The sequence below is a fragment of the Chiloscyllium punctatum genome, chromosome 45 (assembly GCF_047496795.1).
Source record: "Chiloscyllium punctatum isolate Juve2018m chromosome 45, sChiPun1.3, whole genome shotgun sequence".
Classification (NCBI taxonomy): Eukaryota; Metazoa; Chordata; class Chondrichthyes; order Orectolobiformes; family Hemiscylliidae; genus Chiloscyllium; species Chiloscyllium punctatum.
In genome coordinates this window covers 57991717-58007321 of record NC_092783.1, presented here as the reverse complement: position 1 = coordinate 58007321, position 15605 = coordinate 57991717, and the positions used below count along the sequence as shown (strand labels likewise).

Here is a 15605-nt window from a genome sequence, read left to right as displayed (position 1 = left end):
TGATATTTGGAGAATGGAATTTAAATCGGGGTCTAAACATTGGCTGCAGTCTTCCCAAAGTTTAATGGGAGCAAATTTGTTCTCATCCAGAAGAGATATCTGATAAGTAATCTAATAATTTAACAGCAGCACAGATATGAAGATAATCAACATTGATAATGTCACTTTAGCATTCCTTCAGTGTTGGGCTTTGGCATCAACCGGGGTTATCTACAACGTCCAGGAGGGAGGACAAAGCCCTAACCTTCAATTCTACAGGAAATATATAAAATCCTGAGTGGACTGGAGAGGATGCATGCTGAAAGCTTATTTTCCCTTTTGGAATAAACTAGAGCTAGTGGGACACAGTTTATATTTTTAAAAAAGGGTCCCAGTTTACGCAAAGGAGGAGGAATCTTTTTCTTTGGGGGAACTTGAGAACATTCATCCTCAGACAATGCTCGAGGAAGGGGCCCTTGACAGCAAGGGATATCGATTTGAGGAGGCAAGGGGATGGTTCAAGAATGTGAAGTTAAAGCAACGATCACTCAGCCACTATCTTATTGAATAACCATCAGGCTAGATGATTGAAACAATCCCCTCCTCCTAATTTGAATGTTTGTGTGTAATATCGAGGATTTTTGTAAGTCAATAATAATTACCTACTCACTGTTTCTAATAATTTCTGTACTTTTGACACCAGACTTTCAATGTTGGCAGCAAAAACAGAAATTTCTGGAAAAAAACTTTCCACAGACTCTATCAGACTTGCTGACTTTTCCAAGCAATTTCTGTTTTTGTTTCTGATTTCCAGCATCTGCAGTTTCTTTTGTTAAATTTTGTAGCTTCTGATAATGGTACACTTTAAATTTTGATGCTGTGTAGAACAGATCTTTTCTATGTCTGGGCTTTCTTGTGTTTTTAGTGTTGCACGTGTAAAGACTGCTGATATTACAGTATCTTGTCATACATGAATATTTCAGCATTTCCATTTTTTTCTCAGTCTGCATGGCAGCTCAGCAAAGGTTTTTATTCAAAAATGTATGATTAAATTGAACACGGGACATTGGTTAGACCACTATTGGAATATTGCGTACAATTCTGGTCTCCTTCCTGTTAGAAAGAAGTTGTGAAACTTGAAAGGGTTCAAAAAGATTTACAAGGATGTTGCCAGGGTTGAGCTATTGGGAGAGGCTGAACAGGCTGGGGCTGTTTTTCCCTGGAGTGTCGGAGGTTGAGGGGTGACGTTTATAGAGATTTACAAAATTGAGGGGCATGGATATGATAAATAGGCAAAGTCTTTTCCCTGGGGTGGGCGAGTCCAGAACTAGAGGGCATAGGTTTAGGGTGAGAGGGGAAAGATATAAAAGAGACCTTAGGGGCAACTTTTTCACGCAGCAGGTGGCAAGTGTATGAAATGAACTGCCAGAGGAAGTAGTGGAGGCTGGTACAATTACAACATTTTAAGAGGCATTTGGATGGGTATATGAATAGGAAGGGTTTGGAGGGATATGGGCCGGGTGCTGGCAAGTGGGATTAGATTGGGTTGAGATATCTGGTCGGCATGAGCGGGTTGGACTGAAGTGTCTGTTTCCGTGCTGTACATCTCTATGACTCTATAACTTACCACTGCCCTTGCCAAGCTGTTTCAGTGCAGTTATGTCACTGGCATCTATCCAACAATGTTAAAATTGCCCAGGTATGACCTGTACATAAAAAGGACAAATCCATTTCATCAGTCTACTCTCAATCAGTAAAGTGATAGAAAGTATTCAACAACTGTGCTTTCAAGCAGCACCTGCTTAGCAATACCTTGCTCGCTGATGCCCACTTTGGGTTCTGCCAAGGCCACTCCGCTCCTAACCTCATTACAGCTTTGGTTCAAACATGGACAAAAGAACTGAATTTCAGCACTGAGGTGAACGATAGCCCTTGGCATCAAGGCTGCATTTGACCAAGTGTGGCATCAAGAAGCCCTAGCAAAACTGGAATCAATGTGTATCAGGGGAAAAGTATCCACTGGTTGGAATTATACCTGGCTCATAGAAAGATGGTTGTATTTGTTGGAGGTTAGTCAACTTCAACTTCTTCATCAATGACCTTCTTTCAATCATAAGGTCAGAAGCAGAGAGGTTTGCCAATAATTGCGCAATGTTCAATGCCACTTCCAACATCTCAGAATCTGAAGCAGTTCGTGTTACAATGCACACTATCTGGACAATATCCAGGTTTGGGCTGATAAGTGGCAAATAACATTCGTGCCACACAAATGCAAGGCAATGACCATTTCCATAAAGAGACTACCTAGTCATCGACCCTTGACTTTCATTGGTGTTACTATCACTCAATTCCCCACGACCAACATTCTTGGGGTTGCCATTGACCAGAAACTCGACCAGACTCTCCACTTAAGTACAGCAGAGACTAAGAATATTGCAGTGAGTAATTCGCTTCTTGACTCCTAAAAGCCTCTCGCCCATCTATAATGCACAAGTCACTCCCACTTTCTTGGATGGGTGCATTCTCAACAATAATCAAGAAGCTTGACACCATCCATGCCAGAGCCAACTTGATTGGCATTCACAAATACCCATTCCCTCCACCACTGACGCTCAGCAGTAATGTGTAACACCTAAAAGTTGCACTGCAGGAATTCACCAAAGATCTTTAATAACTACCTTCCACGCCCATGACTACTTCCATCTAAGACGGGGCAACAGATAAATGGAAACAACACCAACTGCAAGCCACTCACCATCCAGCCTTAGAAATATATCTCTGTTCCTTCAGTGTGGCTGGGTTAGAATTCCCCAAACCCCTCCCCTTCAGCATGTGGGCTGCAGACGTTCACTATCACTTTCTCAAAGGCAACTAAGAATGGGCAATAAATGCTGGCCAGTGACTTTTTTTAATCCATTCTCTCAAAATAAAGAAGGGTTGCTAGACTCCAAACGTTAACTCTCTTTTGCTCTCTGCAGATGCTGACATGCTGACTCTATTCCAGTTTTTTTTGTTTGTTTTGTTTTATTTTGTTTTAATCCCACTCTTCCCCCATATTCCTGATTTATTGTACTTTTTTTTTAGTTATTTATCCATTTGCTTTTGAGATCTACTTCTGAGCCTTCAGACAATGCATTACAACTACCAATTGCTCTTCAGTGAAGTAGCAGAATATTTTGACAAGCAATACTCCAATTATTAGTGTCATTTACAGTAGAAATAGATCTTAATTGATTATCTACAATTTTAATTGTAATTACATGCTAAAGACTGGATTTACAGCCGCTTGAAAGAAATCTCACTTGCTTAATATCAGCCATACCAATAGTACTGAATTATTTGTTTTTAAGCTGGGAACTCCAGGCTATAGATTGGTGGAGTTGAGCAATGGTTCAATTTCAAATCTGTTCATATACAGGAACATGAAAATTATATTCAGTGGGATTTTGGGGGGGGGGGGGGAGGGTGGAGCTGAGTAATATCTAGCACAAAAAAACATTGGTCTTAGTTGTTGGAGGTCAGTCATCCCAGTCCCAGAGATCAGTGCAGGAAATAAAACAACTGTGCTGGAGATCTGAAGCCAAATTGCTAGCGAAACTCAGCAGGTCTAACAGAATCTGTGGGAAGAAAGCAGAGTTTTGAATCCAGTGAATCATCATCCATACTGTTAGCAGCTAGGAAATAGTGGTATTTAAGCTGAAGATAAAGTTGGAAGCTGAGGATTGGAAAGTTGAGCAGATACGCAGAGATGGAGCCCAGGGAGAGAGTATGAAAGGGTTAGTAACGGAAGACATTATGGATAGCAGGCCAGAATAAAAGAAAATCTGAATAACTGATAATATAATAATGGCCAGGCCCCAGTCATCCTTCCAGGTGGACCAACGATTGATTGATTCAATCTAGTCTACCATATTTGCTGTTCAGTGTGGTCTCCTCTACATCACAAACTGGGTGATCACTTTGCAGAACACCCTACATTCTGTCTGTAAAAATAACCGAGTTCCAATTGCCTGCCACTTCAATGCACCACCATGTTCCCATGTCATTATTTTGTTGCTTATCTCATTATGACAGCAAATATGGTAGATTAGACTGAATCAATCTATCAATCATTGGTCCACCTGGAAGGATGACTTTCAGTACAGCTCACCCATTCACTCCTACTCTTTGCTCCTATTATCACTTATTCAGCTTTTCTTCTTTCTTGGCCTGTTATCCATAATCTCCTTGCTTGCCTCTCTCTGGGCTCCATCTCCATCTGTCTGCTCACCTCTTCCAACCCCCATCACCCCCCAAAAAAAAATCCTCATCTTTAGCATAAACCTCACTTTTTTCCTAGCTGCTAACAATTCTGAAGAAGAGTTACCAGACTTGAAGTGTTAACTCTGCTTTCTTCTCAGATGTTTCCCAACCTGCTGAGTTTCATCAGCAATTTTTGTTTTTACTTCACTACAGGAACTCATTGGGGCTCAGGTGATTCAGAGGACATTTACTAATTTTAATCCTGGATTGAGAGGGTTGCCTCATTAGGATAGTTTAGATATGCTGGGCCTATTTCCACTTCATCTTAGAGTAAGGGGTGACTGAGTTGATGTGTCTAAGATCCCAGGATGATCTTGACAAAGTGAATGTGGAAAAGTTGCTTCACCTTGTGAGTCACTCCAGAACTAGGAAGCATTGTCTTTTTTTAATATAGGTATTTTTATTGAAAATTTAACATGCTTTTACAAGTTTACAAAAAAACCCAAGTATTAACATTGATATACAATTAAATCTTAAATAAATAATAACCAAAATCCATCAAACTAGAAAAAAGAGATACTGAGAGGAAAAAAGACAAAATTCAGCTAACTACTAATCTAACCTACAACTGACCAGAGTGTATGATTAAATCTCTTACATTATTCAAGAAAAAAAACGACAGATAACACAAATTGAGTAGTGAAATACATGCTCTGAATGTGTTAACATAAAAAAACCGTATTCGTGCGGGATTCTTCTCCCAAGGGGCCCCAGACCAGCCAGGTTTGCTATCTCAATTAAATAAAAGCCTTTGTTAGGATGACCGAAATATCTGTATTTGTATAATTCAAGAAAGGCTGCTATATTTTATGGAATAATTTTTTTTTGGTGCACTATATTTGTAAGGAAGTTGGGGAATATATTCCATAATTATTCTGTGCCAATTTGAAAGTCCATGAGGGCCCTCAGCCACCCAGTTTACCAAAATATTTTTCCTTGCACAGAAAGAGAGAATGGAAAATAATCTCTTTCCTGTCGTAATTTCAAGTGTTCTTTATCCAATAAATGCCTCTCCTGTAGGAGAGCTATATCATCCCTTTTCTTTCTTGAGGTTTGATAATCTTTTCTTTTTTGGTTGGTGAATTACTCCCCTTGATATTCCACGTGCACCATTTAATCGACTGATTAACCATAATCGTCCGGGCAAGTCAAAGATCCCTCGGGAGAAGGAACCCTATCCAAAACATCCCGAGCATAGAGCACATAAAATGCACAAAAATAAAGGCTCTTTAATACACTCACATCAATATAATAAAAAACTATTTCTAAATAAAAAAAACATATTTAAATGGAGATTTTCCCCCTTGACCCCGGGGTCATCATTTCCTTTCCAAAAACCCATCATACCCTCTCCCAACTAGTGCCCCACCCTTGACCCAGACACCCCATGATAGGATAAAGAAAATTCAAATATACTACTGAGCTAGAGTTAAGTGAGTACCCTAACAATGCCCCCCCCCCCCCACCAACACCTGGATATATTTGGTAATGTTAATACCATGTATGAACATATATATAAAATTACAGTCTCAACAAATAATAATTAAATATAGTAATACAAAATAACAGGGGAAAATAACCCCGCTCCTGAAGACAGAGATAAAATAGGATAAGGTAACCACCTCCCCCCACCTACATCAACTGGAACCCCCAGCCAATATATATATATATATAATATATTTTTAAAAGGGAGAAAATCGCTAAGTGAAGAACAAATAAATAAACCTCCCCCACCCCCCCCCCCCCCCCCGGGAGATAATATTAAACAGTAAGGTAATGAAAAGAAAAAAAAGGGGGTAAACCGGGGTGGGGGGAGGGGAAAACAACATCAATTAACTCTTACAATTTATCTAAAAGAATTCAAAAATTCCTTGGCCTTCTCCGGTGATCTGAAGTTGTACACGGACCCTTCATGGCTAAAACGTAGCGTCGCTGGGTAGCGCAAGGAGTATTGAATGTTTAAGTCCCTTTTAAATGCTTCTTCGCTTCGTCAAATGCTTTCCTCTTTCGGACCAAAGCTGGGGAAAAGTCCTGGAATAACATAATCTTGGATCCTTTATAAATCGTGGCTTGGGGATCTTTCCCAAGATATCTGGAAGCTTCCAAGAGCATCTGCCTCTCCTTGTAGCCGGAACAGAACTGTGTGGGGGCGTTAGTTCGAGCTGGGCCCGCATATTGCAACCCGGTAGGCCCATTCCACCTTTACCTGGCCTGATTCAGCCTCCAGATTTAATAGCTGTGGAAGCCACTGCTCGAGGAATGCTGTAAGCTGGCCTTCCTCTTCCCGTTCGGGAAGGCCCAGCAAACGAATACTTTTTTGACGACTGAGATTTTCTCAGATCTGGACTTGCTGTTCAAGAGTCCGGACCCGATCCACGACCGATTCTGCTATTGTCTCTGAGGTCGTGGCCTTTCGCTTCGACTCGGCGCTTGATTTCCTCGATGTTTCGGTCGTGCTTTTGTAGCGCGGCCGAGAGTGAATTCCATCTGCTCTGGGACTCTTCGATGAACGCGTCAAGATTGGAGATTACTTCCACGAGGCTCGCCACCGTAGGTAAGCCCCCTGGGGCGGCTGCGGACGCCTCTGCTGCAGCTGGGGAGGGTGGGGGAGGGGTTCCTGCCTGCTGAGAACTGCGGGCTCCTTTCCCCCTAGTCATTTTTACAGGGGTCTAGACTGTTTAAATTTAGTACTGAGCAACTAATTGCATTAAGTAAAAACTATTTTAAATGATTTGGTAAGTGTGGTGGAGGCGGGTGGCCCACTTTTGCCCAAGTCTTGGGAGGAACACTACAGACTCAGACTTGCTGGGTCGCTGCCATGTTGGATCTCCAGAAGCATTGTCTTTAAAGTTGTGGGGACAGTGACCCATTTAGGACAGAGCTACGGTGAATTTCTTTGAGAGTTGAGACTTTGGAGCTCCACCTGAGAAGGGAGTGTAAGTGGGCCCATTAAATATTTTTAAGGCCCAGGTAATTCAAATCTTGGGGAAGGGAATCTGAAGTTAGCAGTAGTAGATGGAATGTGAAAATCAAAACACAAACATGTCTGCCATGATCATCTTCAAACTCCTGAAGAAGGGTTACACCCGAAATGTCGACTTCTCCACTTCCTGATGCTGCCTGGCTTGCTGAGTTCTTCCAGCCTCCTGCCTGTCTACTTTGGATTCAGCATCTGCAGTTTTTTATTTTGTCTCTAATGATCATCTTCAATGGCAGAGCAGGCTCGAAAGGTGGCATGTTCTACTTCTGCAATTTTTTTTTAAAATTACGTATGTGGGTTCCTTGGGCCAACAATCTTTAGCTACTTTGTCAGTGATCTTTCCTCTCTCACAACGTCAGGCATAGGTTGTGCTGTCATCTGTGAACAGCAGTCTCAAACATCCCTGACTGCTTGAGTACCGAAACAAATCTATAAGCATATGCATCAAGAGCTGAGTCTTGGGGCCCCATGGTAGTATTGCTACTTCTGGATCAGGAGTCCTGGGTTCAAGTTTTATCTGATCCAGAGGCATATAATAACACCTCTGAACAGAGTGATTATAAAATATACACAGCAAAAGCTGGACACCTTTCAGGCATGGGCTCATAAGTGGCAAACACAACACATTGCCAATCTTTTTAAAATGTATTCTCAAGACGTGGGTGTTGTTGACCAGCATTTATTGCCTTTGCCTAGTTATTTTTGAGCTGGTAGAGATGAGCTGCCTTCTTGAATAGCTTAGCAGTCCATTTGCAGTGGGTAGTCTGTGCAATTCCATTTAAGGAGGGAGTTACATGATTTTTGACCCGGCAACATTGAAGGAATAGAGTGGACAGAAGTGGTGAGTGGATAGAAACTTGCAGGTGATGTTACTCTTGTGTATCTACTACCGTTGTCCTTCTAGATGCAAGTGGCTATGGGTTTAAAAGATGCTGTCAATCAAGTCTTGTTAAGTTTGTGGAGTTGACGTTGTAGATTATACACGTTGCAAGTACTGAACATTAGTTGTGGATGCAGTGCCAATTAAGGAGCTGGCTTTGTCCTGGCTGGTGTCAAACCTCTTGAGTATTATTGGAGCTGTAGTCATCAGACAAGCAGTGAATCTCTAATGTGTGCCTTACAGATGGTGACCAGGGTTTGGGAGTCAGGAGGTGAGTTACTCACTGCAAGATTCCTCACCTCTGACCTGCTCCAGTATTTATATAACTAGTCCAATTCTGTTTCTAGTCAATTATAATTATCTCACATGAGGTGAAAATCTAACTATTTACCTTGTTTTGGTATTCATGGCATTGTTATTGCTGAATCCTTCAATTTGAACATCCTGAGGGTTACCTTTGACCATTGAGCTATATAAATACTGATTTTTAGAAGAGAGAGAGTGTGGGAGGTCTTGTCATTATTTTCTAAGATACAAGTCAAGATGTGACAGAATATTCTCCACTTTCCTGAACTAATGCACCTCTAGTTAATTGGCATTAATCCTGAAAATTCCTGCCTTTATCTTTCTGTAGCATATGTTTTGTTTTAAGTTTTTGCAGACATTTGATCCCCAATTCTTATTTTTACCGTGTATTGTATTTCCTCTAGGCCACCTTCTGGCTGCACTGCTTCCTATGTTTCCCCCACTTGTGTGTTTTTTACTTCCTCCCTTCTACTGTCCCAACCATTGAACATGTTATTCTGCACACTTCACTTTTTGCTTTTATGCTGAGAATAAGATTGTAACAAATATCGTAACACCTCTAAGCATTGGACCTCTGAGCAAAGTTTGGAATGCATACATATACATATTTTCTTCTGCAAGTTCAGGGTGATGTATCAAGTTTTTTTTAAACAAAAAGTCCCTCATTCTCCATGGTTTCTTCTGGGCTTTGTGAGGAGCCAAGCAAGTGTCAATCTACAGATAAACTGTTGCTATATTTGAACTCTCAATGCACCAATCCGAATCTAAATTCCTTTTTATAGCAATTATACCTTTTGTAATATAAAGGAACAGATCATGTTAGTCAAGAACTCCTCCTTTATACTTTGTGACATACTATTGCCTAACAATGATGTGTATCCTGTGGCTCAAATGTGAACAGCAAGAAATCTATTAGTGTATAATGCAGTAGTTTTAAACACTGAATATCTGATTGTCACATTGATCTTGAAGATACAGTGAAAAGTGTTTGTTGCCACAATCTGGCACCATTTTGAGTTAGAATAAAGATAAAAAGAAATTACTTAACTAAGAGTTCATGCATCACTTCAGATCCCTGCGTGGCATCTGGTAGGTGTGCCAGTCCTCTAAGTCCCGCTTTGGGAACAGCAACGCAGAGACCGATGCCTCGGGAAACCCTGGCTTTGTGCTGCTGCTAGTTGCCACTGCCAAGCATCCAGACTCTGGGCCTACTGTCGCTGCCTGGGATCTCAATTCACGTTGCCGATGCTGCACCCACCAACTCGCCGATTCTGCCCTGGCTTTGAAGATGTAGAAGATAAAAATAAAAGTACATGGAGAAAACAATACTGCCAGTATGGAGCAGATGGGCTCCAATGAGCCCATACACTACCTGCTGTGCCAGTACCATTTTGGGACAGGATTAATCAAGTTCAAAGATATATGAAGTAATTTCACTTAAACGGTTATGTTAGTGGATCTGTAATAAGTTGTTTGATTGAGAAGAAGTGAAGAACGGTAAAATGTTTTTAAAGCTCTAGTTTAAAGTTTTTATTTACAGGCAGACTCTAACATTTGCACATGAGGACAGTGATAGAATCACAATACAGTAAGCCATGGGTCATTATTTTTCTTAGTGTATAGTACTTGTAGATCTTTTCTAGTGAAAGTTTGATGCCTAATTATTAATCAGCAAGGATCATAGGACTTGCCTTCTAGAACCCCAATGGATTTAAACAAAAAGCTGTAAATTTTAAAGTTTGAAACAAAACAAATGCCCAGTTTGATTCAGGCATACTGCATTATCTATGCTTTTTAAAATAAAACTCAATTTTTAAATATTTGCATACCTTTGAAACAATTCTAGACAATGTCCTGCAGTAGTGTAGAAACAAAATCTAAAATGGAACACAATTTGAAATTTCTCAAGTTTTCTTCTTAAATGAAGAGAAGTTGAATTAACTTCTGCTTATTCTGTTATTGTTTGTTAAATACCAAATTCATCTGTTTGGATTGTGTTATGGCAGCACTGAAAACCTGATCTTTAACACAGGAGAAACCAAAAGAGAACCTTTTTAACCACTGAAAGATTCGATATTATAGAACATAGAGCATTACAGCTCAGTACAGGTCCTTCGACCCTCCATGTTGTACTGTTTATCAAGGTATGTCATATATACATTTTAGGACAAAACAATTTTCCTGTTTCAGTCTTTGGTATTAGCATATAATCCCTTCAGTGATAAGTGTAGCATTACTAGACATGTTCTAATCATTACATAAATGTATCATAATTAAAACCATTTTTATATTTGCTATAGTTGTGAACACCCACTTTGTCAACAGCTCAGGCAAGTATGAATTCAAGCCCATTTCCAACCTGAAGGAGAAAATCTTTCATTTTGCTGAGTTTCTTTTTACTATAATTCAAACTTGGGACATGGGTGTCACTAACTAGAGTAGCCTCTTGTCCTCATTACCTTTTGAAGTTGATGGTAAGCAGCCTTCTGGAGCTGCTGCAGTTCGTTTGACTGTTAATGTCCTTAGGAAGGTTGATGTGAAAATTCAAATATTGTTGTAATTTGCTGTGTTACATTCCACTTTATGAATTAAGTAATTTGGCATTAGATTATTTTTATTTTTATTCAAAACAAATTAGTAGTTATTCAAATGGGTTTGTCCAATTATTTTTGGAACCAGACAGTCAAGCAGGACTCAAGGATGTGTCATTACTTAGGCGACAATTATTTCGAAGCTAGGTATGAATACTTGAAGATTTTGAGCAGTTTTGTACCAGCCAAATTCTTGTGATGTTTTGGAGCACAGCAATATTTTGTGTAAATAAAAAGAATGTGTTGGCTTATCTAATATAATTAAAAGTCTAACTAATAAATGCAACAAATTACATCTGCTCCCAAAAGATGGAATCTAACTGTGCAGGCATCACTTTCTTTTAAACCTCCGTAGCCACTGCCGCCACCACCACGTTTACTGTTTGTCATGTGGGAATTTTATGCCAGTTAACATATCAGATAGGTCTTTCAACAGATGCTGTTCCAAATGGAGTGACTTTTTTTTTCTGTCTTTTGAGGAACTATCCTTGTATGGTTTTGGGATAGCATTGTGCTTCTCTAACATCAACAAAATTCTGTAACTTCAGGTACTGATGGCGTAAATGTGATGGTGCCCTCTTCAGATCAAATCAGTTTGATTTTCTTGACAGAAAACATTTTTAACATAGTTTTACTCAGAAACCATACCTAATGGGGGGGGAAAAAGAATGATGAAATGGATATTTGAGTTTATTAGACAGTAGATGTGATGAATTGTAACTAAAAGTTTTAGTAACCATAGTATAAAATTTCAAACATAGACAGAAAAAACTATAATATGTTTGGCACCTTTCTTAACCGCCAGAAAATCCTGAAGTACTTAAAACTTCTGCTGTGTAATTACCATTATAATGTATGGTACTGTAGCTGACAGTTTCCAAACAGCAGACTTCCACAAATAGTAATAAGACACATAACCAGGTGGACTTTTTTTTTCCTGATGTTGTTGAAGGGATAAATATTTGCCAGAACATTTCTTTGATTTGCCCATAATTCTTCAAAAGTAATGTTACTGTCTCATGTTTTATTCAAAATACAGCATTTGTAGACAGCATAGCATTCCATAAGTACTACACTGTAGTATTGCCATGGATTTTGGTGCATTTGGACTGGGAACCTTCAGACAAGAAGGGAACAATGCTAACTTTGAACTAAAGTGGATGTCGTTAATTGGCAATAAGAATGTCTGCAAATTTTAACTTTTTGTCTTTTTTAATACCTATACCCTCCACTGGTTTTATTTTTGAGATATAAACACAACTAGATTACAGAAATAAGATTTGTAATCATATGACAACTTTATCTAAAGAAAACGAGTGCTTCGCAGTGTATTCGACTAAAAATTGACACAAGTGTACGTAGATTAAGAGAATGACTTGAAGCTTGGCTATAAAATAACAAGAAATGCTAACTGTTGCCTTTTAATGCAGTTCTCTGAATGGCTGCCTTGTTTTGAACCATTGTCTTCGTCATTACAATATTCAATTCTCCTTACCACTTATAAAAACATTAGAACCTTTATAAAGCTAGCCACTTGAAAGATTTGTTAAATTACTGAAACTTAGTGGGATGTAATATTGAATCATTTGTTCTCTTGAAATTTTAAACCCTCATTTAGTTGGTGTGCAATTTAATGTAAGCACCAGTAGAGGTAAAGTTTATTCATGTAGTGCAATTAGTTTATATATTCTGTGGCATATTGGCATGTTTTTGCATAGACATGCATTTCAAAATCTTAGGACTTTGAACAATACAGTCTGCTCTGCTATAACATGTTTTTTTCAATGCAAATTGACTTTAATGTGATTGAAGAATTTATACCATTATTTGCAGATGTGAGCTTGCTTTACCTGTACTGGCTATAACATTATTCCGGCCCCATTAGTTTAAATGCACAGCTATTGTGCGATTTTCTTCTAACGCGAGAAGCACGAGAACAGAACTAATGCGTTATATCAGAACCAACTGTCTTTTCACTTCTGTCATTTATAAATTTAGCACACGCTAACATGCTGTTAGATGTTTTCAAGTTAAATACTTAATGAGTCCTTTTGTATATGGTTACTTCCTTGTTGTAACGAATCATGCAATAACATGATAATCTTCGTGCTTCACATGCTCTTATTTTAACAAGTATTTTTACACTTGGACATATCTCATCATAACTTGTCAGCTAGTGTCACAAGACAAGTTTTGCTCTATTACGTTAAAGTTTAGCAATAACTGCAAGCTTTGTTGCAACTGTTATTAACCATTGTTTGTCTTTTGTTTTCCTTGAAACTAAGGAACTGCCTAAACTAAAAGACGCTGAAGATAATCATACAGATAAAATGGATGTCACACAGCTGAGCAATGAAGAATTAAAAGAGCAGCTTATGAAACATGGCGTTACACCTGGTCCTATTGTGGGTAGGTACATATTTAAAGATCCTCTTTCTACATTACTCAGTCAATGTCTTCATTTCTGAATACAGAAATAGTGGGATATATCTAGCTTTATGTAGAGGTGGACACTGGTATTATAATAGGTGTACTTAATGTTCTGATAACTTCTCCAATTTAAAATTCAGTCAGCAAAGAATTATTTTTAGTCGCAGCTTGAGCAACTTTCAAGATGGTGGCAATGCAAAATACTGAGAATGCTGGGAATATGAAATTCAGCTTTCGGTCAGATGGAAGCATTCAGCCAGTTTGACAATACCTGTGAGGAGAGGGTCAGTGCTAACATTTCTAGCCAATGACCTTTTGTCGGGCAAAAATAATGAAAAGTCAGACTTCAAATATTGGATCATATTTTCAAAGCAGGATGAATTCTGCGTTAAGTTCCAATGATATTATCTTGGAGGAGGTGAGCTCAGCATCCAGTTAAAGGTGTCATGAAGGCAGGAGCTACGTTAGAAGCTGCAGCTGCCTTCGAGATATGAGTACGTAGTCTCTTAGAAATTGAGAAGGTGAGCTAAAGTAAAAGTGACAGGCTAAGGTACTTCCACTAATGTCTTCCAAGTTTTTCAGGTTTGCCAGAAAAAAATTTAAAATTACATTTGCAAGCTTTTAAACAGCCCTTAAATAACCATAATAGGCTGTTATTTATCACAGAGCAAGTATCGTGTTCCATCCCACCATTCCTCTGAATGTTTTGAAGACCATTGGGATCCTAAGACAACTTTCAAGATCTCTAATTTGAAATGAAACCTGTACCTGGCCCAAATCCTATTTTGAAAATCTGACCTATAGCTCTGTTTTACTCTGCACAGATGCTGCCTCGGTTTTTCCAGCACTTTCTGTTTATATTTAAAGTGGTAGAATTATTGGTGTATTGGAATGTTTTGATTAAAACAAGCTACAAAATTTCAAGCAAGCTTCAAACCTAATTAGCAGCTGAAAGTTTCCAGTTTCTCTCTGTTGACTACAAGTATATGAATGCTTTCATTTTAAAATTTGCATCCATATGTTAAAATCCCTTCACGATTTAATCCCTTGTTTCAAGACTTATTTAGCCATACAACACTCAGAACTGTTAATTTTACCAACTGTGATTTGTGTTTTTTCTGTTTCTTTCCTGTTCAGATGATTTGTGCTTTCAGCTGTCTAGACCCTTAGCTCTGGCATATCTTTCTACCTCTCATATGTTCAAGCATCTACTTTAAAATGACCATTTGTTTGACCACTAACAAGCAAAAACAGAAAATCAGCAGGCCTGGCCACAACTGTGGAGAGAAAACAGTTAATGTTTGCATCTATTGACGCTTCTTCAGGACTAGGAAGCGGCTAAGAAAAGGTGGTATTTATGCTAATTATGGCAGCAATAGGGGCAAAAAGGAGTGAGTGGAGATGGAGCCCAGAGAGAGCAAAGAAAGGGTAGGCAGACAAATGGATTGTGGATAATAAGCCAGGGAAGAGGAGAAGCTAGTTAGGTAATAGTGGGGACTATAAGTAGTTGAAAATAGGCTGACTGTATTGAAATCAACCCATTTCGTAACAGTAGCTGGGGTCATGGGGTTAGATAATAAGCAAAGAAGGAGATATTCATGTTTTGAAATTGTTAAACTCAATGTTGAGTCCTGAAGGCTGTGAGGTACCTAAATGTTTTGGTCTTCCAGCTTGTGTTGAGCCTCTCTGGAGCACTGCAGCAGGCTTGAAACAGAGATTTTGGCACAGGAGCAGGTAAGTGTGTTGAAGTGGCAAGCCTCTGAAAGCTCAAGTCATTTTAATAGACCGAACATGGTGTTCCACAAAGTAATCGCCCAGTCTCCATTTCAGGACTCCCAATGTAGGGACTGCATTGTGAATAGTGATTGTAGCAGTCTGGATTGAATGAATTGCAGATAAATCCTGGAAGGCGAATCTGGGGCCTTGCTGAGAAAGACAAAAATGTTGTACCTTCTGTGATTGCATGTGTTGGTACTGTGAAGTTGCAGGGTGTTGGGAATGGAGGAGAGTTACCATTGTGTCCCAGCGGGAACAGTTCCCACTCACTCTCGCGTTTTCTCTCGCTCTCGCTCTCGCGCTCTCTTGTTCACGTTCTCTTGTTCGCGTTCTCCTCGTTGTCTGTCTGTCTGTCTCTCTC

General features: G+C 39.3%; 1 protein-coding gene across 3 annotated transcripts in view; it reads left to right on the top strand.

Moving 5' to 3' along the window:
• The window catches only part of LOC140467469 (lamina-associated polypeptide 2, isoforms beta/delta/epsilon/gamma-like), a 63270-nt gene that overhangs the window by 25591 nt on the left and 22074 nt on the right, over positions 1 to 15605 (top strand). For all 3 annotated transcript variants that reach the window (XM_072563870.1, XM_072563871.1, XM_072563869.1), the window contains exon 2: positions 13324 to 13447. In XM_072563870.1, coding sequence (XP_072419971.1) covers positions 13324 to 13447 — 124 coding nt within the window. The remainder of the gene's footprint in view (positions 1 to 13323; positions 13448 to 15605) is intronic.